Genomic DNA, 26,360 nt, shown 5'->3' with positions numbered 1-26,360 from the left:
TCAGCGCGTCACAAAGTGGGACAGTTCGCTGATGTCTTCCAAAAAGCTCTGGTAGAATCTACGGCTCACGGAGTCTGGGTCCTGCCTCAGGACCTCCACGTCTGCAGCAGAGACCCCAGGGTCTGACGCACGGCCCCCCAGGGTGGGGAGGGGGGTGGGGGGCAGCCTGGGGTGGGCGCTGGAAGAGCCCCTGTGGGGTGGGGGGCACAGCCCTGTCCCGGGAGCCCCTGTGGGGTATGGGGGGCACGGCCCTGTCCCGGGAGCCCCTGTGGGGTATGGGGGGCACGGCCCTGTCCCGGGAGCCCCTGTGGGGTATGGGGGGGCACGGCCCTGTCCCGGGAGCCCCTGTGGGGTATGGGGGGGCACGGCCCTGTCCCGGGAGCCCCTGTGGGGTGTGGGGGGCACGGCCCTGTCCCGGGAGCCCCTGTGGGGTGTGGGGGGCACAGCCCTGTCCTGGGACGTAGTCTCAAGGACAAGATGATGCCCCGCCCTTGGGACAGGCTGATTGAGGGGCCTTCTTAGGAATCAGGAGACAAAAAGGTCCCATGTCCTTGGCCCCCGGGGCTCACATTTCCTGAGGACTTTCAGGTCACTCTTCTTCAGGGAAAAGCAGAGGTCAGTAAAGTACTCCTTCAGGATGCCCCCTGGGTCAGGGAGGGAGGGCAGTGGGTACGGGTGCCTCTGTGGCCCGAGGGAGGCCAGCTTGGCAGGGACAGGAGGTCAGTGCCTGGCCGATGGGACCGAACTGTCCACGCTACGGGACCAGCACCGCTGCCCCTTGTGGGGCTGACCCGAAGGCACAGGAGCGCGAGCCGGCACCTACCGATGAACTTCATGGCCGTGTGCTTCAGGTTTTTGTGGGGGCTGGCCAGGTACATCAACGCCTGCATGAGGAACTGGTGGTAGTTGCCAAAATTGCTCTCCACCTGGGGTGGGGGAGACACGGGACCCCATGGCTCCGGGCCTCCGTGACCTGGCTCTGCCCGAGGCCCCCAGTGGGCCCCGGGAGCTGACCCCCTGCAGGGGAGAGGGGGAGAGGGGTGGCAGAGCCCCGGCTCTGGGGCAGCAGCTCCTACACCCAACCCCTCGGGTGGGAGCCTGCGTCAAGGGATCTGGGACCTTCCGCATGGTCACACCCAACACCGTCCCAATGTCCTCCAGGAAGCCCGCTGTGCCCCTCCCACCAGACCGTCAGCAATGGGCTCAGGGCCAGTCAGAGTCAGAGCCAAGAGAAGGCAGGGAGGCCCGCAGGGATCCTTTGTACCAGGACTGGGGCCCGGCCTCACCACCCGCCTCGCGCATTCTCCCGCACATGTGCGGTGAACGCCCCGGGGCGTGCGGCTGCTCTTCTGAATGGGGGAGAGCTGGCCCTGGATGGGGGGGGGCCCACCCTGATGAGGTGGGCGGGGACGCGCCGCCCGGCTGCTCGTGCCAACTGCTCCGTGGCCACGTCCTCTGAGCCTTTCCAGGTTTAGAGACAGTTGGCTTTGCCGCCTAAGCCTGCTTGAACTGGCTTCTCCTGCCACGTGCACTACCAGGGACACTGCCACGTGCCCTCCCCTCGCCTCAGCACCCAAGGCCACCCTGTGGCCCACACTTCCCACAGAGAGCCGCGGGCCCCTGCCATGTGCATGCCAGGCCAGGCTTCCCCGAGGGACGCTAACTCCAGGCCACCCCTGGCCGGCCTGGCCACCCTCTCTCTCTGGCCCCCTCAGAGCCGCCTTCCCTCAGGCAGCGTCAGACCAGCACTGCCACTGGGACTTCCAGGTCCAGATGCAAGGCAGCCCCACAGACCAGTCATCCCTCCAGCCCCTGGACCCGCTACGACCGGACTCCCCTTCTGGTCACAAACCCACGTGCTGGGAATTTGGCCATCTGCTCGTGACGTTAAAAAGACAACCGGCTTCCTGCTCCGTGTCCGCTCTGGGGGCCCACCCCCAAGGCCGCGAGCCTACTCAGCCAGACTCTGGGCTCTCGCACCCCTTTCCATTCAGACACCGGGACCTCCTGGAGGCAGCTGATCCCGTGTTTTGGAGAGGAAAATCCCTAGGAAGGGTCTGGAACATTCTAACACTCCCAGAAACAAGAATGCCTAAAGAAAGGTCCAGGGACAGGGCTCATGAGAGAAAGGACTCAAGTTCCGGCCGGGCCAGGTGTGACAACTGGGGCAATAAAGCAACGCCACTAACGATGGTAACGATGCCTCCCTGGAACGAGCAGGGCTGTCATGAGCCGCAGGACGGGCTGAACGGCGTCCCCCAAAAAGATACGCTGAGTCCTAACCCCCAAGGCCTCAGAATGGGACTGTACATGGAGATGGGGCCCCTGGAAGCGAGGCCGTTAAATGGGGTCATGCGGTACCCTCGGGAGGAGGGGAGGCGCCCACACAGCCACGCAGGGGGAGCACCACGCGGGCAGCAGTGACGTCGCACGAGCCCAGGGACCGCGGCTTCCAGAGCCAGGAGACAACAGACATGTGGTTCCAGCTGGTGGAGCAGTTCCCGTGGCCAAGGGACCCCCGCAGGCTGAGCGGGACGGGGCCCAGCAGCGCACCCGCAGGGACGCAGGAGGAGAGCCGCCACGTGGAGGGCCGTGAGCATCACGACTGGGGAACACGTCACCCGCGTGTCTCAAGTGTGACAGAAGTCCCACCCCCAGGGATCGGTGGAAGTATCGGGACGGCGGCCCAGCAGCACAGGAACGGTGGCCTCAGACACTTCACGGAAGAGTTCTGGGAAACGCGCAGAGTTTTGTAAAGTGAAAAGTAAGTGACAGCAAGTGGCTCAAAGTCGGCAGGTGGCTGATGACACGTCACCATGGATGGAGCTCTGGCCTCCAGCAAACCTGGCCGTGCCACCCGACCACACGCGTCCAGAGACAACTGCGTCCCGGGGCCCTGCCAGCCCGAGATGACAACCGCTTCCTCTTGGGCAAAACTCCAGAGCTCCTGGAAGGTGTGAAAATGGGAAAAGCTGCAAACCCGGGGACGTCTCCGTGGGGAAGAGCAGGGAGGGCGGGCCCTGGAGTGGAAGGCAGCAGGGACCACGTCGCTCCCCCCGTGCCTGAGCCAGCCCCGGGACCCCCGCGGTCACACTGAGGCCCGTGGTGAAGACTCACACGCGTCTCAAGACGTCTTTACCCGACACGAGCACACGCGCAGAGAAACGGACTCTGAAATCCACGAGTGTGACTTAGGGACGCGGACGGGCCGTACGACGAGGAATAGTAACGCTCCACGCACTCCCCACCTCTCTTCAGCAGCTCGCGGGGCAGAGCGCGCAGCAGGACAGACCCGAGCCGGAGCCCCCGGGGGGCACGCGTCCGTGGGAGGGGGAGCAGCCCGCAGACCCGGCGCACACGCACCGCGGCAGTCTGACCCGGGAGGCCCCGAGGGAGGGCAGAGGGGAACCGAAAGGGAGTCTGTCTCTCCCGTGGCCTGAGTGAGGAACAGGAGGAGAGACCGTCCCTGAGAAGTGGCGACACGGCGCAGAGACACGTGAGGACCTGGGGAACACGGACATGGCCGGCACCTGGGACAACTCAGAACCCAGACATCAAAGCCATCTCCTACAGACCTGGGACCCCTGGGGCAGGCAGCACGAAGGACTCTGGAATGGGGCGCACACAGAGAAAGACCCACAGTCCAGAACGACAAGATGCAAGAGAGGGAAGCCCACCGCGGGCCATGGTCAGAAAACACCCGTAACAAGACTCGATGCTAGAATTCCAGGGAAGTGAGCCACTCGGTACAGGTACCAGCCCACCAGGTGACGATTACGTCTGGGGACAATGGGAGCTCATGAGAAGACAGCCAGACACAGGAGTGACGGCCAGGCGGGCCAGCTGTGGAGGGGGCAGGAGGACGGTGCCAGCAGGGGTGCCGAGGGCGGGTCAGAGGCGGCCTTGGAGGGCGGAGGTGGACAGAAGGCAAGTAAGCCTCTCGCGGGGGTGGTGGCCTGCGAAGCCCAAGTACACACGATGCGGGAGGCCCTGGCGCCCAGCTCGCCTTCTCTCGGCTCCGGCCCGTCCTTGTTGCGTGCTCTGTAAGAGCCAACCTGGGCCCCCGAGTGTCGTCATTGTCAGGTGGCGTCAGCTGACTCACTGGGCGGCGCACTTGTGCTCTCACAAGGCCCGGCCCTCAGCTCAGGGGCCGGGGGTCGCCCTGGGCACTTTTCTCAGCCAGGGGCCGCGGCCCTCTCCTGCTAGGGCCGCACACATGCGACTGTGCCATGTACTTGCACTGTCCCGGCTGCCCCACGTCCCTCTGAGCTCGCCCCACCTCCCACTTTCTGCCAGCCTTCCCCTGAAGGGATGCGGACGGACACGGATGCTGAGCCCCCATCACAGCCGAAATCGTCAAGACGCAGCCGGCCCGCGGGCTCACACGGCCTGCGCCTCTGGGGAGAGCTTGGTGCCACGTGGAGCCGCTGCACACAGTGGGTCACCAGCACCCCACGTCCCCTGGGCAGGGAACTTGGCACGGCACTCGATGGGGGGACACAACCAACCCGGACAACCCCCTCCCCCCGCCGGCTGCAGGTCTAGCTCCTCGCACCAGCGCCGTCCCGGAACGGCGAGAGGCTTTTTTTTTTTTTTTAAAGATTTTATTTATTTATTTGACAGAGAGAGACAGCCAGCGAGAGAGGGAACACAAGCAGGGGAGTGGGAGAGGAAGAAGCAGGCTCCTAGCGGAGGAGCCCGATGCGGGGCTCGATCCCAGAACTCTGGGATCACGCCCTGAGCCGAAGGCAGATGCTAAACGACTGAGCCACCCAGGCGCCCGCAGAGGGGCTTCTCAACCAGACTCAAGTATGAACCACAGCAAAGTAATGCGTCTGCCTACATAAAATTCAAAACTTCTGCACGAACAGAGACACGGTGAGCGAAGTCAAAAAGTCACAAACTGGGCAAAAATAGTTACCGCACAGATAACTGGCCAAGGCCCTGCCCCCGGAGCCCGAAGAGAATTCATCATTCACACGCATCGAAGCCCAAAACCAACAACCCCACGCTCGGCGGGCAGGGAACTCAGCACAGAGGCCCTGCCGGCCCCCCAGCCCCCCAGGGAGGCGGCACCCACGGGAGGCACTGCCCTCGGGACCCTGAGGAGCCCGGCCTCCCTCTCTCTGGGCACCTTCCCTCCCCCTCAGGAAATGCCCACCGTCTCCCAGCCTGGGCGGGGCCCCGACCCGCACACCTCCATCAGGTCCAGCGTGGGCCAGGTGTGGCGACCTGCTCACCACTAAGCCCAAGAAAAGCCTGGGACCGCAGGCCCCGAGCAGCAGGGAGGGTCCCAGCCGGGCCGGGCCGACTCAGAAATAAACCGACTGCTAGAAATCAGAGCTATGGTCTCTTGCTCACCCACCTCCTCGAATCCCTCCTCCACAGGGGATGTGGACCCAGGAATGTCGGGAGGTAGTCCTGGGTTCTGGGAGCTCCAGGGCCCTCCCCGTGTTTGTGCTGGGGGCATCCGTGTTGGCCGTGGGAACTGCCTCCCTCCCAGGGGCTGCAGGGGCCCCCACGGAGCCGGCCTGCAGGATACACCCTCGGGACCGAGTCGGATGCCACCCAAAGGGCTTCCAGCACCAAGCCCGGCCCATCCACGTGCCCCTTAGAGGGTGCTGGGGCTCAGCCAATTCCCAGAGGCCCCCGAGGGTGCACGGCCCCTGGTCCCCTCCCCGCTGGAGCCTTACCATGTAGATGAAAATGTCGTTCTCGGCGCCCAGGCCGTGGCCCCACGCCAACTTCCCAAACAGCTCCTTCCGGAACTCCCACTTAAGCAGGATGGCACAGCGCAGGAAAGTCAGCTTTGTGTTCTGTGGGTGCCACGCAGGGAGGGAGGTCTTAGCCCTCCCCGTCAGCAGTGCCCTCCTGGCCTCACCCCAAGAGGAGTGGCCTTCTGCAGCCGCACTGGCCCAGAGGCACTGAGGGCCCCGGGCCCAGCAAGGACCCTGCGCACAGCCATGTCCAGGCCAGGAGCCTGCCCACACCCTCGAGGGGGCTGCACCCACGGGGACAAGGGGCGCCCCCACAATAGTGTCTTCAACCTCCCACGCCCCATGGGCATCCTGCTCTAATCACAGGAAAACTCGAGAGGCCAGTGGTCTCTCTGGCCACCCCGGCCTCCTTCCTGACCCTGAGGAATTCTCTCAGGGGCTGGGGGACAGGCACCCAGGGAAGGAACACTGGCCCCTCACTCATCATCACCCAGTCACCACAGCCTCTAGTCTCAGAACTCCTTCCGAAAGTCTCGACCTCAGAATGTGATTGTCCGGGGGTGGGGTCTCTACAGAGGTGATTAAGGTAATGAGCTTCCTGCGTGGCCCTGGGGCAATCTGACTAGTGTCCTTACGAGGAGGAGAAATTTGGACACACATACAGGGGGATGAGCACATGAGGACACAGGGAGAAGACTCGGTCTACACACCCAGGAGAGAGACCTCAGAGGGGACCAGCCCTACCCCACCCTAAACCCAGCAGCGGCCTGAGCTGAGACAGGTCTGTTCCCAAGCGGGCCTCTCTCTGCTTTGCTGAGTTGAGGGGGGACTGGCCCCCCTGGTCTTCACTCCAAAGCCCTCGCTTCCTCCTAAGTCCACCTTCCAGGTGCTCACTCCCCTGACCCCCCGAGACTGCTCTCCTCCAGCACCTACGCCCAGCCGGGCCAGCCTCCCCTTCCTGTTGGTTCCCGCTGTCTGGCTCCGAGAATGCGCTGCCTCCTTTACCAGGAGGCCCCAGCCTCAGGGCAGCTTATCCAAGACTGCAGTTCCTGAGGCTTTACTGGCCAGCCTCCCCCAGGCAGCCTCTCTGGCTTACCTCGATGCTGTCCTCTGAACTCCCATCTGTACCCTCCACCTCCCACCTGGCCGCACCGCTGCCTTATCCTGTCTCCTGACCACCCCTCCGCTCACCCCTTCACTCAGCCACATGGGTCCTCAGGAGCCGCCCGGTGCCAGACCCTGGGCTGGGGGCCTCCTAGCCCGATCAGGCCACCAGCAAAGGGTCCAGAGGGCTGGCTCCTGAGGTCTGATGGTCTGGGGTATGGGCAGAGAGAAAGAAGCAGCTTCCTAAGGGCTCGGGAGGGGCTGGGGAGGAGGCGGCCATGAGCAACAGGGCAGCAAGCAGGGCTGCCTGGGTAGGGGTGGGGGCTGCCGAGGCCAGGGCGCTCACCATGACCACCTTGGGGCAGGAGTCCACCAGATGGAAGAGCAGTGGCACCAGGGCCTGGAAGGCGAAGCTCTTGAGCACCTGCCCGTACTTCTTGCCGCCGCTGTAGATGACGTCTCCGAACAGGAAGATGGCTCCTCCGCGCACCGGAGCCTGCTCCTGCAGGGTTGGGGAGCCCTCAGCCGCCAGCTGCCCCCGGCCCACCACGCCCCCTCTCTCCCCTTCCTCTCTGGCCCCCAGACTCGCGGCGGCCAAGGCGCCCTCATGCCCGCTCTCCAGACGGTCGACCGCACCCTGGCACCGCGCTGACCTTGCTGTCCCGGTGCCCCCCCCCCCGCCCCCCCAGCGCTGACACTCCGGCCCGTCCCACCAGCGGGGACTGCCTTCTCTCCGGCCAGTCCCAGCTCCTCGCGCCACCTCCTCCAGGGGCTGCAGCCCTCCTACTGGACTGGCTTCTTGGCTCCCCAGTGGGTTGTCTGCGGGCCTCGGGCCGCGGCGGCCGCACGTCCACTCCCTAACACGCCGGGTGGGGGCTGGGGCGCAGGCCCTGCAGCCAGACCTGCCACTCTCTAGCTCTGCGATCCCGGCCGGCTAGGGACTCTTGGGGCTTCGGGCTGGGGTCCAGCCTCGCAGACCGCGGCCTCCGCCCCTCCTGCCCCTCCTGCCGTCAGCTCACACGCTGCGCCCCAACCCCTGTACTACGGACCCCGCCCGGCTCCCCAACCCCCCGTGCCCCCCCACCCTCGGCCCCCGCCCTCCACGTGGAGGAGCACGTGGCTTGGGCAAGGTCACTGTCGAGGCGGCCCAGAGGCCTCCCAGGGGCTTCCATTCTGTGGGCCAGGTTCCCCCAGGGCTCCAGAGGACTTGACCCACAAGCCCCAAGGCTGGAGGGAGGGTGGAAAGCAGCTTCAGCTGTTCCGATTGGCAGGCAGCGCAGCTTCGGCTGCTCTCATTGGCTGGGGGGCAGCTTCGGCTGCTCTCATTGGCTGCGCAGCCGCCCCGGCCCTCACATCCTCGAACAGCGGCAGCAGGTGCTGGGCCATCTTGAGGCTGGCGGGCCCGATGCCCTGGGTGCCCAGGCGGTGTAGGATGTCGCCCAGGATCTCCATCAGGCCCATGAGGTCCTTGGGCTCCGGCTTCACGAAACCGTCCAGCAGCCCGGCCAGCCGATTGCGGAGAAGCACCACCTGCGGGGCGGGGAGGACACGCAGCCACTCCCTGGCCTGCTCCTCTCCTACTCCTGCTCCCGCAGGGGCCTGTCTACCTCCTGCCCCCGCTCCACCCGCGTCACCGCTCCCAGCCCACCCCGCCTCCCTGGCACACGCAGCAGGGGCCTTAGCCCCGGCCCTCGGCCTGCACTGTGGGGCGTGGACATGTTCTGGAAGGCCTGAAGGGCAGGCAGAGGACCGCCATCCCCATCCAGCCAGGTGTGAGTCCTCCATGTGCCAGGTGGAGCAGGAACCGGCCTCCTGGCCAGCGTGGCTGTCAGGTAAGGAGGCCAGAGTCCTGGCCCCCAGAGGCAGCCCAGAAATCCTAGGATCCCCAGCCCTATGCAGTATGGGAGGGCTTCCCAAACACTCCCACCCTCTCCCGCCTAGGCCTGACTTGCCTTCCTCGTCCACCCCTTCTAGTTGGACCCAAGGGGGGAGGCTCTTCGCAAATGCCTCCTCCTCCCTGAAGTCTTCCCGGCATAGGAGTGAGCAGCCCCTCCTCACACCTTCTTGGGGTGCATCAGGATGCTGCTGAGGCCCTTCAGGCTCACGGCCCGCACCAGCTGGTTGGGGTTGCTCAGGCCCAGGCTCAGGAAGTTGTCCACGGCTCTCCGAGACACATACTGGGTGAGCTCTCGGCTGTTGAGAAACTGAGTAGGGTCGGCACGGTCAGCTGCCGGGGCAAACCGGCCTGTAGCACAGCATGGGATGGGGGATTAGGCATAAGCAAGCACTTCCAGGCAGCGAGCAGTCTGACGTGGATGGCAGAAGTTAGGGTGCCCCTATACTGGAGGGTACGAGAGGAAGCCCGATCCTCTGACCATAAGGGCCAGAGGACAGTGGTGAGAAGCCGGGGCAGGGCAGAGCCAAGGAGGGGCGGACCTCTGTGATGATGAGGATGGCCACAATGTTGTCCCGCTCCTCGGGGCTCTTCAGGGAGATGACTGCCTGCCCCAAGACAGCCTTGAGCTCACAGTCGTAGTGGACCATGGCCCTGTCAGACGAGAGGCAGACACGGGGCCCTGAGGTCTTCGTCCTTGGCCAGGAGTTCCCCCCCCAAACACCCCCCCCCACAGACCTTGCTCACTCAGGGACATGGTCCAGGTCCCAGGACAGGGTGCAGGAGGGGCCCCATGAGGGATGCTGTCTGGGGCCAGGCCCCTCCAGGCTTGCGCTCACCTAGCCAAGAGGGTCACTCCATCTGTGTAGGTTTCTAAGTGCTCAAAGAGCTCCCAGCCTCTCCGCAGCTTGAGGTAGGCAAACACCTCCCAGTAGTTGGTGGTCCAGAAGAGACCCTTCAGGGCCTCCAGGCAGGTCCTAGGGGCGCGTGGGGGTGTTTAGAGGAGGTGAACCAGGGCTCAGGGCCAGGTTCTCCACCAGGAACACAAGGTCCTCTTCTGCGCCCTCCCTCTCCCGTCCGGCCTGGGTGAGCCGCCACCTTCTGAGCTCTGTCTGGGGATTCCGGCTCCTGCTGCCTTTGGGTTGCTGCACCCCCGCTCCCCACCCTGGACTGCAAGCCTTCAGGTGGGGCCAGAGTTCATTCCTTTCTGGGTCCCCAGCACTTAGCCCAGGGTCTGGTGCCCACCAGGGGTTCCATGGGTGTGTGGAACCAGAAAGAGGGCCTGGCTTGAGGTCCTGAGAGGGCTGCGCCCTGTGGCCCAGTAGGAAAGCTCACCTGCAGGGGCCGAGGGGCTTTATTTCCAGGATGTCCTCCTGGTAGTCTGAGATGCCCTCCACCGCGTCCAGCTCAAACAGGTAATGGAGCTGTGTGAGCAGGCCCATGAGGATCCCTGCGAAGGCCCAGCGCACCGTGGGCTTGTACTCCCGAGTGTACAGGAGCTCATAAATGGTACCCAGGGCCTGCAGCGGGCGACAGAGCCGGGCTCAGATGGGCGACATCCAACTGGAGCACTCAGCAGAGCAGCTGGGAGCACAGGAGCTGGGAGCAGAGCAGCTGGGAGCACAGGAGCTGGGAGCAGAGCAGCTGGGAGCACAGGAGCTGGGAGCAGAGCAGCTGGGAGCACAGGAGCTGGGAGCAAAGCATTTGGGAGCAGAGCAGCTGGGAGCAGAGCAGCTGGGAGCACAGGAGCTGGGAGCAGAGCAGCTGGGAGCACAGGAGCTGGGAGCAGAGCAGCTGGGAGCAGAGGAGCTGGGAACAGAGGAGCTGGGAACGGAGCAGCTGGGAGCGGAGTACCTGGGAGTAGAGGAGCTGGGTGCAGAGCAGCTGGGTGCAGAGCAGCTGGGAGCAGAGGAGCTGGGAACAGAGGAGCTGGGAACGGAGCAGCTGGGAGCGGAGTACCTGGGAGTAGAGGAGCTGGGTGCAGAGCAGCTGGGTGCAGAGCAGCTGGGAGCACAGGAGCTGGGAGCAGAGGATCTGGGAACAGAGCAGCTGGGAGCACGGGAACTGGGAGCACGGGAGCTGGGAGCAGAGCAGCTGGGAGCACGGGAGCTGGGAGCAGAGCAGCTGGGAGCACGGGAGCTGGGAGCACAGGAGCTGGGAGCAGAGCAGCTGGGAGCAGAGCAGCTGGGAGCAGAGGAGCTGGGAACAGAGGAGCTGGGAGTAGAGCAGCTGGGAGCAGAGTATCTGGGAGCAGAGGAGCTGGGAACAGAGGAGCTGGGAGTGGAGCAGCTGGGAGCACAGGAACTGGGAGCACAGGAGCTGGGAGCAAAGCAGCTGGGAGCACAGGAGCTGGGAGCAGAGCAGCTGGGAGTGGAGTATCTGGGAGCAGAGGAGCTGGGAGCAGAGGAGCTGGGAGTGGAGCAGCTGGGTGGAGCAAACTCAACCCCCGCCCCCCGGGGCCTGGACCGCTGCTGCCTATGCCTGGCTGGGGCTGAGAGGGTCCCAGGGGCTCTGGCCCCATTCTGGGGTTCAGCCTCAAGAGTCCTTGGCTGCTTCTGCTGAGACCCCGGGCATCCCACAGGGCCGCTAAATGACAATGCCATTGCAGGGGGTGTTGGGGGGACAGAGTAGGGGTGCGGTGCTACTCACCAGCAGGGAGATGAGCTCTGCCTGCTGGCTGAGCCTGATGAGCTCCTTGGAGGGCCGCAGCTTCAGCTTCCCGTAGAGCAGGGTGAGGACCTTGCGGGCCAGCCGGGTATTGCCGGCCAGGGCCTTCCACAGGGGTAGGACCTGTCTGGGGAGGCAGGGAGCCCAGTCCTGCCAGCTGGCTGGCCCACAGCGTGGAGGGGCCAGTGGGACGCGACCCTCAGGACAGCAGGATGACCTGCCAGCCGTGTGGAAGTGGAGATGGTCAGGCCCTTTGGGAATAGGGAACCCTTCCCTCGAGAGGTCCAGGAGACTGTGTCCTGATGGCCAGTGAGGTGGGGGCCCCTGCTTAAAGCCTGGAGCGCAAGCTGGCTTTTCCTAACGTTGGTGCTCATTCCTGCTTTGCTGCAGTCCCTTGCCATGTGACTTCCCCACCTTGCTTCCTTCCTGGGGATGTGGGGCTCACCCCTCGGGCAGCCCACAAACAGATGGACCTGCAAAGTGGCACCACATGGGTGTGTCTCCCTGGGGAAGCCGGGCTCATGGACCTGCACCCCTGGAAGCCCTTCTGCCAGTCAAAGGGACTCTGTGTGGCCTTGTGATGGGCTGGTGCTCCCCAAGATGCTCCTGGGGGCACCCTGGTCTCCCAGCACCTCTCAGACTTCCAAATGCACACACACCGCTCAGGGTTGCTCAGACCGGGGCTTCTCAGCAGCCCGGGGCCCCCGCATTTGTCCCGGCCTCCAGCCTCCTGCTGCTGGGCCCAGCTGACGTCCCCAGGTGCAGCTTGGAAACCTAACACTAGCCCCGAGGGGCAGTGGGGCCATATGGGGGGCCTGGGGCCCTGGGCAGCTGGGGGGGCTGCTCAGCGTCAGTTAGGATCTTGGGGTCACCCAGCTGAACCCCGGGTCCCCTACCGTGTGGCTTCTAAGGAGTCTCTGAGTTAGAGGGACACTTCCATGCTGAAAAGCCCCATTCCTGGGACTGCTGGAGCCTCCACCTTAACCCCTCAGCCTGGAACAGCTCCGGAGACAGCAGCGCCCCCCCCCCCCCAGCCTTGGTTCTGGAGTCTGGGAGGTAGAGGAGAGTCGGGCGAGCGTCGTGCACACGGCTGTCTGCCCAGGAGCAGAGTCTGCCTAGGGAGAGTGTGGCCTGGGAGTGCCCACCACAGACGAGGCACAGGTGTCTGCCTCCGGGTTGTGGATGCAGGAGACCTACCTGTCAGAAGGGTGACACAGGGATAGTATCACCTCGACTGTCTCCTGCGTGTACTGAGTCCCCAGCACGGTCACCACCTTCATTGCGGTCTGCAGGACGCTCTGGAACGCGATGGAGGGCAGCTCCTGGAAGAGACCCTGCAGGACCTCGGCCACCTGTGCATGGAAGGGCAGCGGGGAGCGGGCCTCAGAGCAGCCCCCGACCCCCCCTCGGTGCCCGGCTGGGGCTAGAGTCCGTCGTGGGCTCCTCAGCAGGTACCTGACCGCCACATGGTCCCCGCCCCACGACAAGGCATCTGCACGCGGGCCGGACCCATAGCTAGTGCTGCCCGCCGCTGCCACGGCCTCACCCCACCTCCCCTTGTCCCTGGGGCCGGGAGGGTTAATGGGACTGGCAGCCCCAAGAGACGGTAGTGTCTGTGTGGGCTGGGGACTAGCAAGCCGGGCCCAAGGTGATGAAATCCCCGGGGGGGGGCGGGGGGCATGGGCAGGGAATCCTCTCCTGCAGAGTAAGACCGACTGAGCAGGGCAGGCTGTCGCCGTGATTGCCTGTGGCAGGGCCCTGGGGCCTTGAGGAGGCAGCAGGAGGCAGGGCTGCATAGTGCTGAGGGCCCGGCCTATTCAGGACCCACTGCCCCCGGGGCGCAGTGCTCTCTGTGACCGGATGTGCACCCAGGCACACGCGGACCCCCGGGGGGTGCGGCCGGCTTGCTGCCTCCCCCGACTCCTGCGCGGGGCCCGGGCGCACCTGCTCTGCCTTGATGCTGCGGTCCTCGAACATCATCAGGAGCAGCTGCGAGGCCAGGTCGCACTTCGGATGGCTGTGTGAGCAGAGCCCTTCCAGGAGCGCGAGGATGAGCTGTGTGCGCTGGGCCACGGTCAGGCTCCTGTTAAAGGCCTGTGCCAGGGGGGCGGGGTTGAGGGGCCATAGGGGCACCATCCATCTCTGCGGCGCCGTCCATCCCTGCAGCGCTGTCCCTCCCTGCAGCGCCGTCCCTCCCTGCAGCACCGTCCATCCCTCCCTGCAGCGCTGTCCCTCCCTGCAGCACCGTCCGTCCCTCCCTGCAGCACCGTCCGTCCCTCCCTGCAGCACCGTCCGTACCTCCCTGCAGCACCGTCCGTCCCTCCCTGCAGCACCGTCCGTCCCTCCCTGCAGCGCCGTCCGTCCCTCCCTGCAGCGCCGTCCGTCCCTCCCTGCAGCGCCGTCCCTCCCTGCAGCACCGTCCATCCCTCCCTGCAGCACCGTCCGTCCCTCCCTGCAGCACCGTCCGTCCCTCCCTGCAGCACCGTCCGTCCCTCCCTGCAGCGCCGTCCCTCCCTGCAGCGCCGTCCCTCCCTGCAGCACCGTCCATCCCTCCCTGCAGCACCGTCCGTCCCTCCCTGCAGCACTGTCCGTCCCTCCCTGCAGCACTGTCCGTCCCTCCCTGCAGCACCGTCCCTCCCTGCAGCTGTGCAGGTCTCCTGCGTTGGGCTCGGAGACGGAGCCAGGGCAGGGGCACCGCTCTTCCTCAGAGGTGGGATGAATGCCAGGTGCATTGACTTGCAGGGACCCCCAAGGGGCCCTTCCTGTTCTCCCTCCCCCCACTGGGCCGTTGGCGCACCCGCCCCCCAGCTTGGCTCAGTGGCTGCAGGCGTGGCTGCTATGGGCTGCCAGCTGCCACGGCCCTGGAAGGGATGATGATGTGAGCAAGCAGTTCCGTCCAGGGGTCAGGTGCCCTCACCTGCAGCCCGTAGCCAGGGACTGAGTCGGGGTACAAGGGTCCAGTCCCTGCTTCGTGCGGGGTGCACCTCATGCTACCACACTCCCATGGGTCGGGCTGGGACCGCCCCCCTCAGCTCTTCCCTGCCCATCTTGCTTTCCTCACGCCTCCTCCTGAGCACACAGTTTCGTCCTCGTAACTGCCCTGCTGCTCCTGTTCCAGGCTCCGTTCCAGGGAACCCACCAAGACAGCAGGCTTCCACATGCCCAGCTCCCAGGGAGGGGCTCCCGGGGGCCGTCCACGTGCACGGAGGTGGTGAGGGACTGCGGCTCCCGTCCCAGCAGGCCCAGCGACCCTCGCTTGGAAAGGCAGGGAAACCGAAGCAAGGAAGGGTTGAAAGACCCCCCAGCTGCTGGAGACGGAGCTCGGACTTGAACCTAATCCTTGACTCCTAGTCCACCTTGAAGGGGGGGGCAGCCTGGGAAGCACACACCCAGGGCAGGGAGGGCAGAGGCCGGGACTCGGAGGGAGAGGTAAGCTCGGGCCAGTCCCAGCAGACCCACTTGTCGCCCCGTGAGGAGCCACAGAGGAGAGGCCACCAGGGGAGTGGGCGCCAAGAGGGCAGATGTCAACGAGAACCCTAGACTCTGACTCTGGGGGGCCCTGCCACGTCTCCAGGTCACAGGTGGGAGGGTGCAGTGTCCGTGGCCTGGCTCCAGCTGCCCTGCCCCCTGCATGGGCTGTAGAATGGGCAGGGATGGGAGCCCCGGGAGGGCGGCGCTCCAGGGCTGTGGGGGGTGGTGCCACCCCTCCCCACTCAGGCTCTGAGAGGCCCACCTTCACCACGTTGTAGAACTTCATTTCCGACTCTCTGCGGGCCTTTGCTTCAAAGGTTTTCATTTTATTCAAGTGCATGAATTGTTCCGTGCTCCCTGCGGAGGGGCACGACCTCAGCAGGCGGGCGACCAGCAGCCAGTGCCCCGGGGGCTCCGCGCTCCCGCCCCCGCTCACCCCTCTGCTGGGTCAGCAGCTGGAGGAGAAGGTAGATGCACTGGCGGGAGTGGCTCCGTGTCACCGGGTCCTTGTCTCGCCACAGCAGCGCCAGCAGCCCTAGGTGGTGGCCCAGCACGGAGGGTGTGGCCTCTTCCTGGGGAGGCCGGGCAGACTGAAGCCCAGCCTGGCATCCACATGTTCTCCCGCGTGCCCCTGCTATCCGGCTGTCCGTCCGTCCTGGGCCCGGCATCTCGTGGGCCAGACCTGTCCAGGCGTTGGCCTGCATTCTGCCCTCGGCCGGAACGCCCTCCCTCCACCACCCAGTCTCCCTCCCCAGCTTCCTTCAAGTCTTTGCTCCCAGGCAGCCTTGCCATCAGGTTCTCCCCGACCGCCCTATTTGAACTGTGACCTCTGCCCCAGGACTGTGGCACCGCAGGGCCTTTGTCCTATCCCCCAGCACCGTGCCTAGCAGCCTGGACGCTCGGTGAATACTGACTGAGAGAACCGGGAGCCAGGGCCAGGTGGGTCCAGCACCAAAGCTGGAGCGCCCTGGGGGCTCTCCTTGCTCCTCCCTTCCCTCGCCCCCCCCCCCCCGCCCCCTGCCACCGCGGATGCTGGGTGAGGCCACTCACAGTGAGCGTCACGTAGTCCGCCACATACTTGAGCAGCAGGAAGATGGTCTGTGCCACCCGCTTACGCTCGTGGCTCTTGTCTGACTGCAGCCAGGGCTCCGTGTGCTGCGACGGGGAGAGGAGAGCCCAGGGCCCCAGTCGGCGCCGTGGACCTGGCCTTGGACGTGGCGGCTGGGGCTCAGTGACAGTCGGGTGATAGCCAGTGCCACCCACCAGACCGTTCACACTTCCGTGTCCGGCCACCAGCCCAGCTCCCTCGGGTGAGGCCAGGTCTGGGACCGTGTGATCTAGAAAGCCCTGGCTCGGCCTCAGCTGCCACGGGGGGAACAGAGAAAAGCCGGGAGGTTTGAGGGCCTGTGTCTCCAGGCTGTGCAGGAGCCCGCAGACCATCCCTGAGTCTGACCCTCCCTGCCCTCAGGGGTGCTGGAAGGTGAGGTCAGCGGTCACCTTGATCCTTGCAGGGTCCTTAGCACCTCTGAAAGACCCATCTCTGCCTTCATAAGAGAGGGACAGCCCCCGGAGCACTTGGGTCAGCGGCATGGGGCACACCTGCCAACCTGGCCCTCTTGCCACTCCTGCGTACGAGGGACCCACCCCGAGTGGACCTTCGAGACGCCAAGGCCAGGATCGAGGTGGGCAGTGGGTGCCCTGAGCTCTGCACCCTGTGCCACCCACCCCTCACCTGCAGGAGGAAGCACATCTCGTCCATGCTCTTGTTCTCAGAGATGAAGCTCCGGAGAAGCAGGTCCAGCGCCTCCATGGAGTGCTTGTAGAGTGCCTACGGGACAGGCCGCGACCTGCAGCAGACCGCGGGGCTTGGCCCTCCGTGGCTGACACGCTCATCCATCTCCCCAGGGACCCAGGAAACTGGCCCCAGCCAGGGCTCGGTCCCTCCTCCCCGCAGGGCCTGGGGAGATGATTATAACGTCCACGCCAGGCCCTGTCCTCCCCTGTCCCTGGTGAGGACAGACAGCACCCACATCCCCGAGACCCCAGGAGGGAGCTGAGTTCAGCGAGCCGCAGACATTCCTGTGAGCACAGCGCCCCAGGCCGGCTGTTCGGGCAGCACCCTAGGTATTCCTCCCAGCACTGAGACTGAAACGAGAAAGTACTTTGCACTGAGGGAAAACGATAACACAACATGTCAGAATTGACCCTCTCCACAGATACAGCAAAAGCATTTGACACAATCCAACATCCATCCTGATAGACACGCTCCGCAAACCAGAGACAGGAGAACATCTCAGCCTATCGGGAAGCGTCTAAGGACCGGCGAGAAGCCGCAGCAGCGCGGGCCAATGACAATGTGCCCTCCCCGGCAGACCAGGAGCCCCCGGCCGGTGCGCGCTGGAAGGCCGGTCACCAGGACTCCGCTTCCCCGTGGACGAAGAGCACGCTGGCCCGCCGTCTGGGCACTTGTGACCTGCTGCTGGTGGCATGTGGGTGGGTGTGTGTCTCTGCCCGCCTCTGGGGGGACGGCACGCCGCATCTGACTGGCGGGGAAGCGTTTGCTAGGACAGCAGCTGACGGACTGGCCGTCGGAAGCTGCACACGTTCGGGGAGCGCTTTTGCACCCCTGTCCCATCTGAACCTCAGAACATCAGGCGGCAGTGTGGAGACCAGAGCCCCATCGCGGGGACAGACCTCAAGACTCAGGCTTTTGCAGAGTCAAGACAGGACTGTGGCAAAGCCAGGAGGAAAGCCGGCTGGACCAGGGTTCTCTCCTCTGCACCCCTCGCTCACACACGTAGCAAGGGCTTGACACACAAACCAGCCCAACACCCAGAACGCAGTAGCCAGGGACGGGCGAGCGGCCCCGGGCACAGGCAGTCACCATGACGTCCGGGGCCGGGTCCAGCGGAGGTAAGCAGCTCTTCAGCTTCTCCAGCGGTGGGAGCGTGAACAGGCTCCACAGGCACGTCTGCAGGATCTGGGACTTGACCATGGGTTGGAGACTGGGCCGCAGCTTGCTAGAAAAAAATACCAAGATTCCGGACTTCCTCCTAGAGCCCGTGGTGCTGGAATGAGAGACCGGTCGGAACAGATTGCCCGCAGGGAGGGACTTTCACAACTTGAAAGTCGGAAGTGGGTCTGGAGTCCAGACAGGCCTTAGACTCCGGCTTGGTGGGGGGATGCTGTCAGGGAAAACAGCTCATTTGGACTGGGGGAGGCCATCCCAATTCATTCGCTTGGGTTCACAGACATTTATTTGTGAGAAAACGTAGGAATTATTCTGCGGTCAGTGTCAGCACTGTGAATGGAATCAGGGGTCAGCTGTGAAAAAGTTCAGGCTCAGAGTGTGACCAGGCTTCAGGGTGTGACCAGGGTCGGGGCTCAGAGTGTGACCAGTGTCAGGGCTCACAGTGTGACCAGGGTTCAGGGTGTGACCAGGGTCGGGGCTCAGAGTGTGACCAGGATCAGGGCTCAGAGTGTGACCAGGATCAGGGCTCAGAGTGTGACCAGGGCTCAGAGTGTGACCAGGATCAGGGCCCAGAGTGTGACCAGGATCAGGGCTCAGAGTGTGACCAGGATCGGGGCCCAGAGTGTGACCAGGATCGGGGCCCAGAGTGTGACCAGGATCAGGGCCCAGAGTGTGACCAGGGTCAGGGCCCAGAGTGTGACCAGGATCAGGGCTCAGAGTGTGACCAGGGCTCAGAGTGTGACCAGGTCAGGCCTCCACTTGTGCCAAGGTTAGCACCTGTCTTGGGGAGTCCTGGATGGAGTGTGGCTCGGCTTCAGCAGGGCCAGCCCACCCACTGTGGCCTTCTTCACATCCCGTCTCCTCACACATGGACTCCCACCCCCCACACAAAGGACCTGGCCTGTCTTCGTTCCTGGACCCCGAAGGACTGTTACCTCAGGCCCACGATGACCAAGATGATCTTCTGCCGGTGAAGGGTGGCCAGGAAGTTGGGCTCCTTCTGAAGGACGCACTGGGGGTCAAAGCGAGAGGTGCTTGGCGGGCACTTCTGGCCCAGTTCGCTCGTCCTCTGCGTCCTGGGGGCTGGCCCTGGGAGCAGCTGCCGGCAGGTCCCCAGGGGGTCGCTCACCAGAAGGCACTGGATAAGCTCTGGGATCTGAGTGAATTTGTAGCTCTGGCTTCTGTTCTCCTGCTTGAGAGCCTTCGTAAGCCTGACGGCCGCCGAGAGGAAGCTGGTTTTCAGGATATTGTCCTGTCCATGCAGAGTCAGGGCGGCGTCAGCGGGCAGTCCCCGCTCCCCCCCCCCCCCCCCACGCACAGCCTGAGCGCCTGCCCGACCGGAGGCCCGGAGGCTCCCGAGCACGCACGCGGACGGCCCGTGCCCCCCTGCGGCCCGCGCCGGGGCGGGGCTCACGTAGCAGCTGCAGGAGAAGTAGTAGACCATCCTGGAGATGATGTTGTCCACCCAGGGCAGAATCTGCTCCCCGGCGTGCAGGGCCATCTGCCCATAGCAGAGCAGGGAGGTGCTGCCGACCCATCTCCAGTGCCCGTCGGGGTCCGGCTGCTGCGGACAGGGAGCGGGTCAGCCCTGCGCACTGGCGCCAGCCCCTCCTCCAGAAAGCCCTCTGCTCTCCCGCCCCTCCAGCCAGAGTTGCTGCCTCTCCAGGCGGGGCGGGGCCTCGGAGCGTCCGCTGCGCACCTGTTCTTCCCAGCAAGGGGCCCAGGACTAGCACAATAGAGGTGCTCAACACAGACCCGCGGGGCAGGTGCCCCGGTGAGGAAGCTGAGGTCAGGGCAAGCCCACGGTCCTGACCGTCAGACCCCACAGAGGCTCTGGATCACATGTGTGGGGCCCCAGGGACCAGGCTCACAACTGCCAGGCCCCAGCAAGAACCGAGATGGTCTCAGGGAGGTGGGCAGGGCAGCGGTCCCGTTTCCAATGAGCAAACTGCAGCTCTGAGCGCCCGCATGACATCTCCAAGCCCCTGGCCCCTCCTGCCCCCAGGCTGCCCTCTCTACCTGGCAGTCTGGGGACATGAAGGCAGTCCTCAGGAACCTGGTGCGGCCCAGGTGCTCCAGCACAGTCCACACTGCCTGCAGGTGCGAGGAAGACACGATGCCGATGGCTGCCGCGATGCCCTGCGGGCCGAAGGACCCTGTGAGTTAGTCCCCACACGGCCGTGCGGGATGTGCCTGCTGTCTCCTGCCCACTCCTCCTGAGGGCCCTACAAATGCAGGCAGGCGAGCCCACCCCAGCCCTGAAGGGCCTGCACCCCACTGGGGCCGCCAGCCGGGGTGTAGAGGGCGGAAGGGTCGTCCACCCACAAGTAGCAAGGTCCGCGCTGGGGGCTGAGGGCTGCACCTCCCGCTGGCTGGCTGACTGGTGGGACAGCTCCAGGAGGTCGGCCACGTGTCTTCTCACCAGCTCCTCACTGGCGCACTCTTTGAGGATCAGCCCGTAAATGTGGAAGAGGAAGGTCTGGGAGGAGGAGGGACGGAGCAGGTGCTGGGCTGGCAGCAGGGGATGGGGCAGCCCCCCGCTGGGTGAGGGGTGAATCAAGTTGGGGAGCTCGTCCTGAGCCCCCTCCCAAGCTGCACGGCCCCTGTCCCCGGCTGCTGTTCCCACTGTCTGTGTGAGACAGACACATGGGGTCCCCACAGCTCCTCCCCACCCCCCACCCCCGCCTCGCGTTGCTTCCTTGCTGGGCCTGGGGCTGCAGCCGGAGACTGAGCTCCAAGCTTTGTGGCTCCTGGAGGGCAGTGCCCAGACCCTGTGTCCGGACTGGGCCTCGTCTTGTTCCCGTGGCCCCCAGGCACACCCAAGCTGAGCCCGAGTGCTGCCCTGGACAGAGCCCTCTGGCCACACTGGACTTCTCAGCCCGCTCGCCTCAGGTGTCCTGGGCAGAGCTGTGCCCCTCCGGACCCCAACCTCACTGTGGGTACAGGAGACTGCACTCAGGGTCATCCAGAATTCCCCTTTATCTTTCTTTTGATGGTAGTGAGTAGTCTCTCCACGGACCAGCACGACTGAACAGAGGACATTCCCGATTTTCACTGACGACGCCAATGTTGAGTGGGGCTCCCTCACTAGAGTGCAAGGCCCGTGCGCGCAGGCACTGTCGTCCTGGCCTTGGCCGCACCCCTGGGGCCTGGAACAGTGCTCAGGAGACATGAAGCGGCTGCCAGGCCACCGCGCCCTTGTGGTCATGGCACCCCTCATGCCTTCCTGGCACTGTCCCCGTACCCAGAGCTTCGGATCATGACAGTCACCTGGGGAGTGGGGAGGGGCCTCAGCAGCCATGTGCTCCGCCAGAGTCAGAGCCTCGGGGGGGTCTCTGAGCACACACAGGAAACCCTGGGCTGCCCCGCCCAGACACTGACCTTCTCCAAGGGCTGCTTGAGTTCCAGGTTCAAGGGCTCCAGGAGCTCCTGGATGCCCGTGTTAGCCACCTCCTTCCAGATGAGCTGCGGGCAGAACACAGTGCTTGGGCCCCACCCAGCCCCCCGGGGGAGCTGGACAGCAAATCCATTAGGAACCCCCCCGGGATGGTGCTCACCTGTGGGTGAGCAGAGAAGACAAGCTACTCCCAAAAGGTAAGGAGAGGTTTGGGGGTGCTACCCTCTAGCACCCTGCCAGGGGGCTCACTCGAAGTGTGATTCTGGCCATGCCTACTTCTGCTTGATCCCTGGCACCCCCTACCTGTAGGACAGAGGCTGGTGAGCCCTCGATGGCCTGACCCCGCCGGCATTTCCTGAGAATGCTCCTCAATCCTCTCCTGCCACCACCTTGCTGGCCTCGGGGCCTTTGCACAGACTCTTCCCCGCTGGCTGGATTTCCCCTCCTCCCCACCTCTGAGCCAGGGTCCCTGAGCATGGGCTGGCCATCGGCCAGATTCCAGGTCCCAAAGCTGAGCTCTGTGGATGCTCGGAGCCGTGTCCCTCTGTGGGCACCTGTCCTGTTGTTATCCCTCCTACTGGGTCCTATCTGTCAGCCCTAAGCCCCCAGAGAACCTGGAGCAGGAATGTGGAGGACAGGGACCAGGATAGCCCCACCTCACCCGGGACCTCAGCCACCACTGGTGGCGGCTCAGGCGTTAACACTGGACAGAAGGCCAGAACTTGTGGGGCATCAGGGAACAGCAGGGCCTGGCCCCCCTCAATCGCAGGAGGCCTGAGCTGGGAAGCCTCCTGCACCCCACAGGTTGGGAGGTCCCCAGGCTCAGAGGAGGGCCGGACACCACCCTGTGCTCTACAGCCCTCGAGGCCTAGAGGGGGAGGCAGGCTGTGCCTGGCTCCGTGTGGCTTCCAGGCCCACCCCAGGCTGCCAGGCACTGAGCACCAGCTGGTGAGGTCTCTGTGTCCCACCTGCCCCTCTCCTTGTGCCCCAGCTCCTTCCTGCCTTCTGGTACCTTCTGCCACACATCCCGGAAGGTCAGGGGCTTCGTGGACGCAGAGGCCAGTGGGAGTTGAGGGGCAGTGTGGGCCCCAGGGAGCCCTGGAGCGGCAGAGGGGGGTGTCCTGTAGGGGCAGGCGGGTGTCCCAGAGTCCCACCTGGGTGTCCTCCTTGATGCAGTGGTGGATGGTGTCCAACACCACGTTCTTCTGCAAGACTGACATGGCCCTGATTTTGCCGAGGAGTGCTTCCTCCCAGCACAGTCTGTCATCCAGGGGCTCCTCCAAGATCGCCCTGCCTGGGGGATCTGCAGACCACAGAGAGGCAGCCCTGTGCTGGAGGCACCAAAGAGAAGCCTAGTTCTGGCTCTGGCTGGGCGCCTAAGTCACGCGGCCCAAGCGACTTTCTCTGCAGTGTGTCTGCGTCTGTCTGCAGGGAAAGCAGCCAGGAGACTGAAAGCACCGAACACAGAGGGCGCTGGCTGGGTGCTGGGACCCAGCCCAGAGGTCAGCTTCCTGTAGAAGCCAGCCAGCCCGGTAAAGGGAATACGACTCATGACAGGAGCACAGAACTCCAGCCAAGAGAATGGGGTCCCAAAGCTCATCGTTTGGAATAAAAAATTAACCTGGGTCCCTACTCTACCCCTCACACCGAAATAAATAGCAGGCAGTTACCACACTGGGATTCCCAGAGGACACCTGTAAACACACTGAGCGGACCGGGCTTTGTTATTAGAGAAATCCCAGAGTAGAGAAGGGCTTTCTCAATATGACGAAAAGACAGAAACAAAGGGAGACAAGTTTTAGGGTTAGCGGCCTGGACCGGGGGCCCACGCAGTCGGCACAGCCCGCCGCGCAGGGAACCCTGAAAAGATATCTGCCGTGTGTACAACAGGTCAGCGTTACTACATGAGAAACTCTTCTCCGTCGGGAGAGGGGTGGAGAGGTGCCCAGATGGGACCCTGGTGGCCAGTAGAGAAATGAGAAGACGCGCAGCGCTGGTGAAAGAAAAGCAAATCAAAACCACCAGGAGACACGACTTTCGCGTCAGCGAGACACAGGCGTGAGAAAGAGCCGGTCCACCACGGGTGGGGGTGGGGTGGGGTGGGGATTCCTTCTCTTCAAGAGGTAATTTAGCAACAGGTCTCAGGTGTAAATAAAAATCCTGTTCAAAACCACTCGGCCAATAGGCTTCCTGTTGCATACACAAAATACTGCCTGGGAGCTTTACGATTACCTTGAGTTCAGCTTTCCAAACTGTCTAACCTTTACAAAGATAATCGATACTTCTTTGATCAGGAAAAAGAGGGGGACGCAAAGCCAGCACCCCACTGGGACTGGAAACAAAGTCAGGTCTGGGGTCAGGGGCAGGGTGGGCCCTGCGCCCCCGGCCACTCTGCGGGCCAGGAGCCAGCGTCGTCCGTGGGCTCGGCCCTCCCGGCCCCGGCGTGCCCCACAGTCTCAGGCCTGCGGGTGTGTCCGAGCGTGTCCCACTCGGGGCCCCCCGCCCCAGATGACACCCACGGCCAGGGGCACCGCTTGAAGTGAGGGCCAGGCCCAGGCTTGAGGCTGCTTGTAAGGCGGCCTCACTGGTGCTGCTGCCCGCTGCCCACTGCCCGCTGGACCCGTCCGTCCAGCCTTGTGCTCCTCACTCATTCAGTAGAAGCTCGTTGACAACGTGCTACTTGCCGGGCACTGGAACTACACATCGACCCCAAATGCTCGTGATCACAACACTTTTGAGGGGTCTGTGCCCTCAGAGCAGACGGGAGACCCCCCGGGGGGCAGGCGGGGCCTGTGCAGAGGGGGGACGCCAGGTGCCCTGCCTCCTGCACGGCTGTGACCCCAATTTTCTTGGGTGCAGGGCCATCTGTGGCCCTTCGTGGCACCACAGGTGGGTGGGGAGAGCAAGGCTCCAAAGCAGGCTTCGTAAGGCTCCAGAGACCGTGTCTTTCCAGAAGTTTCTGTCAAAGCGAATGGAGCTGTCCTCCACCCCCAGAAGACATGAGACCCTGGCACCCTCTGTGCTGCCCTGGGCACTGTTCCCACACCCTGCACAGAGCGGACACTCAGAAAGTGGACACTGAGGGACCCGAAACAAGGGCCCGGGGAAGGGGTACGTTCCCAGCCTGGGGGGACCAGGACAGTGCCGACCAGAGACAGCCCAGCGGGCCCTTGAAGTCCCCGGACGCCCGCTCCCCACAGCCCCATGCCCGCCCTGCTCACCAACACCCAGCTCCTGCTCCTCTGTGGGCGACAGGCGGTTGGACCTCCACTGAGGACCGTGGGGGTCATCGCTGGGTGCAGCCACCATGGACAGCGGCACTTCTAGGAGCCCAGGTCCTGGGGTGGGGAGAGAGGGCAGGACCAGGCAGCCCTGCTCAAGAGAGGCCAGACCACATTGGAGCCCCCCGCCTCAGTCGGTCACCCCAACCCTACTGGGGCCCCCACCTCAGTCACCTCAGCCTTACCGGGGGCCCCTTGGTCATGCAGCTCCGTGAGCTCTAGGGCACCTAGGGAAAGAGGGAAACGTTAGGTTCCTACCTGGAGCTGACTTTCAAGGCCCTCCTGTCCTTACCAGGCCCCAGGCTCCCTTCCCTAGAGGCTCTAGGGTTCTGTATCCTGAGTCTGCGTGGCAGTAACCACGCTGGCTTCCCACTGTCCACACAGCACAGCTCAGGGACATGGCAGAGGCACCGAAGGAGCTCTACCTCCGTGGCCTGGGCCTGGGTGGAGGGGTCATGTGCTCTGAGAGGCCTTGCGGCCCCATGGCAGCCTGAGCCCTCCTCTGGCCTCACCTCTCCCAGACCGTCCACGCACACGCACCCTTCCACCACACTCCCATGCATGAGAAGATGGCGAGGGGCCTGGTTCTGGGGCACCTTCTGGTTCAGAGGGCCCAGGACAGGCCAAGTCTGCATTTCTTGGAAGCCTCCCGGTGACCCCGACGCTGCCGTGCAGACCCCTCTCTGCGCTGGACGCCGGCCGCGCTGCAGACGCTCGCACATGCGCCTCCCCCAGGGCCTGACCTGGGGGCTCTTCCTCCAGGAAAGGGCGCCTCTGAGACCATCAGCCACCCTCGGGCTCTGGCCTCTCTTTGATCCCGCCCCCACCTTAACTCCCAGGGGCTCCCCAAAACTGTCCACTCACCAGTCACGCCCCCAAAGGCCCCTCACATGTCTCCCGAGCCCTGGCCTCTCCTCCCAGCCTCTGCTCCAGTCCTCCCAGAGAGCAGGGTCTCCGGTGGGCTGTCCTGGCTCTTCCCCACCACCCCCAATCCGGTTCCCTCCTCTCTGGAGGCAGGAGTCTGCACCCCAAGGCCCCAAAGTGTACAGGGATAAACGAAGAGAAGCAGGCCCACGAGTACGTGCCCACTAGTGGATTCACCGACGGTGAGCCGAGGAAGCGCCCAGCCTCTCCCCAGGCAGTGGCCCTGGGCACCTGGCCTCTTACACCCACCGGCACAGGGCCAGCGAAGACGTGTGCGCCAGTCTGGTACCCACAAGCCCGCCCTCCCCAGCCAGACTTGTGTCTCGGGACCTCATGCCCCAAGTCTCCCTGCTCCTTGCTTCATGCCACCTTCTGCCTCACTCGACAGATGTCCAGGGTCCTTCTGCCCCAGGCTTGGAGGATGTGACAGCTGACGACCACAGCCCAGGACTGCCATCAGTCACAGGGCCAGCCATGGTCAGGCGTCCCCCGAATCCCAGCATCGAACCCACCCTTCTTGCCCAGACCCTCCAGCACACTGTCCCTTCAGGGGCCACGTCTGCCCCTTCCCTCCCCGTCCCAGGCTGACCTGGCCGTGCCCGCATGTGGGGCCCTTGCAACTCCTTCCCGACCCCAGCAGGCCCCACTCTTGCTGATACACTCCTGAGAGTTCCCCCAACACACTGTGCAGCCTGCACAGAGACCCTCATGAACTGCGCTCCGGCTATGGGCTCTGGCTGGGAGGATGCTGATGTGTTTACGAAAGACAGTTTTCCCTGGAGGTTGAACCCCCTTCTGCAAATTGGTCTCCAAAACCCTTTTCATGATTAAGACAAAGGCCACAGTCTGGGATGGGGCCAGGCTGCTGGCAGTGACAGTGGCCACAAGCCTGGGTGGGCTTCCTGGAGAAGGTGAGGTGAGACCCCAAAGTCAG

At 64.4% G+C, this 26,360-nt stretch overlaps 1 protein-coding gene across 1 annotated transcript; it reads right to left on the bottom strand.

Annotated features, from left to right (window-relative positions):
• Positions 1–24,530, bottom strand: LOC148109402 (maestro heat-like repeat family member 5). Its single transcript, XM_087864889.1, is given in 26 exon segments — positions 1–101; positions 570–644; positions 824–926; positions 5,694–5,816; positions 7,168–7,323; positions 8,175–8,351; positions 8,882–9,025; positions 9,258–9,369; positions 9,555–9,692; positions 10,051–10,235; positions 11,365–11,509; positions 12,580–12,734; positions 13,327–13,476; positions 15,116–15,210; positions 15,290–15,425; positions 15,904–16,008; positions 16,586–16,681; positions 17,738–17,873; positions 18,760–18,836; positions 18,954–19,076; positions 19,239–19,419; positions 19,860–19,963; positions 20,187–20,303; positions 21,206–21,289; positions 22,376–22,524; positions 24,443–24,530. Coding segments are annotated over 26 exon segments (3,255 nt in total).
• Positions 24,531–26,360: the final 1,830 nt, after the last annotated feature.

This window comes from Ursus americanus, chromosome 9 (assembly GCF_024610735.1).
Source record: "Ursus americanus isolate L20-20 chromosome 9, mUrsAme1.1.p, whole genome shotgun sequence".
Classification (NCBI taxonomy): domain Eukaryota; kingdom Metazoa; phylum Chordata; class Mammalia; order Carnivora; family Ursidae; genus Ursus; species Ursus americanus.
Note: the sequence above shows the minus strand (reverse complement) of the source record. Positions and strands in the feature narration are given on the sequence as shown.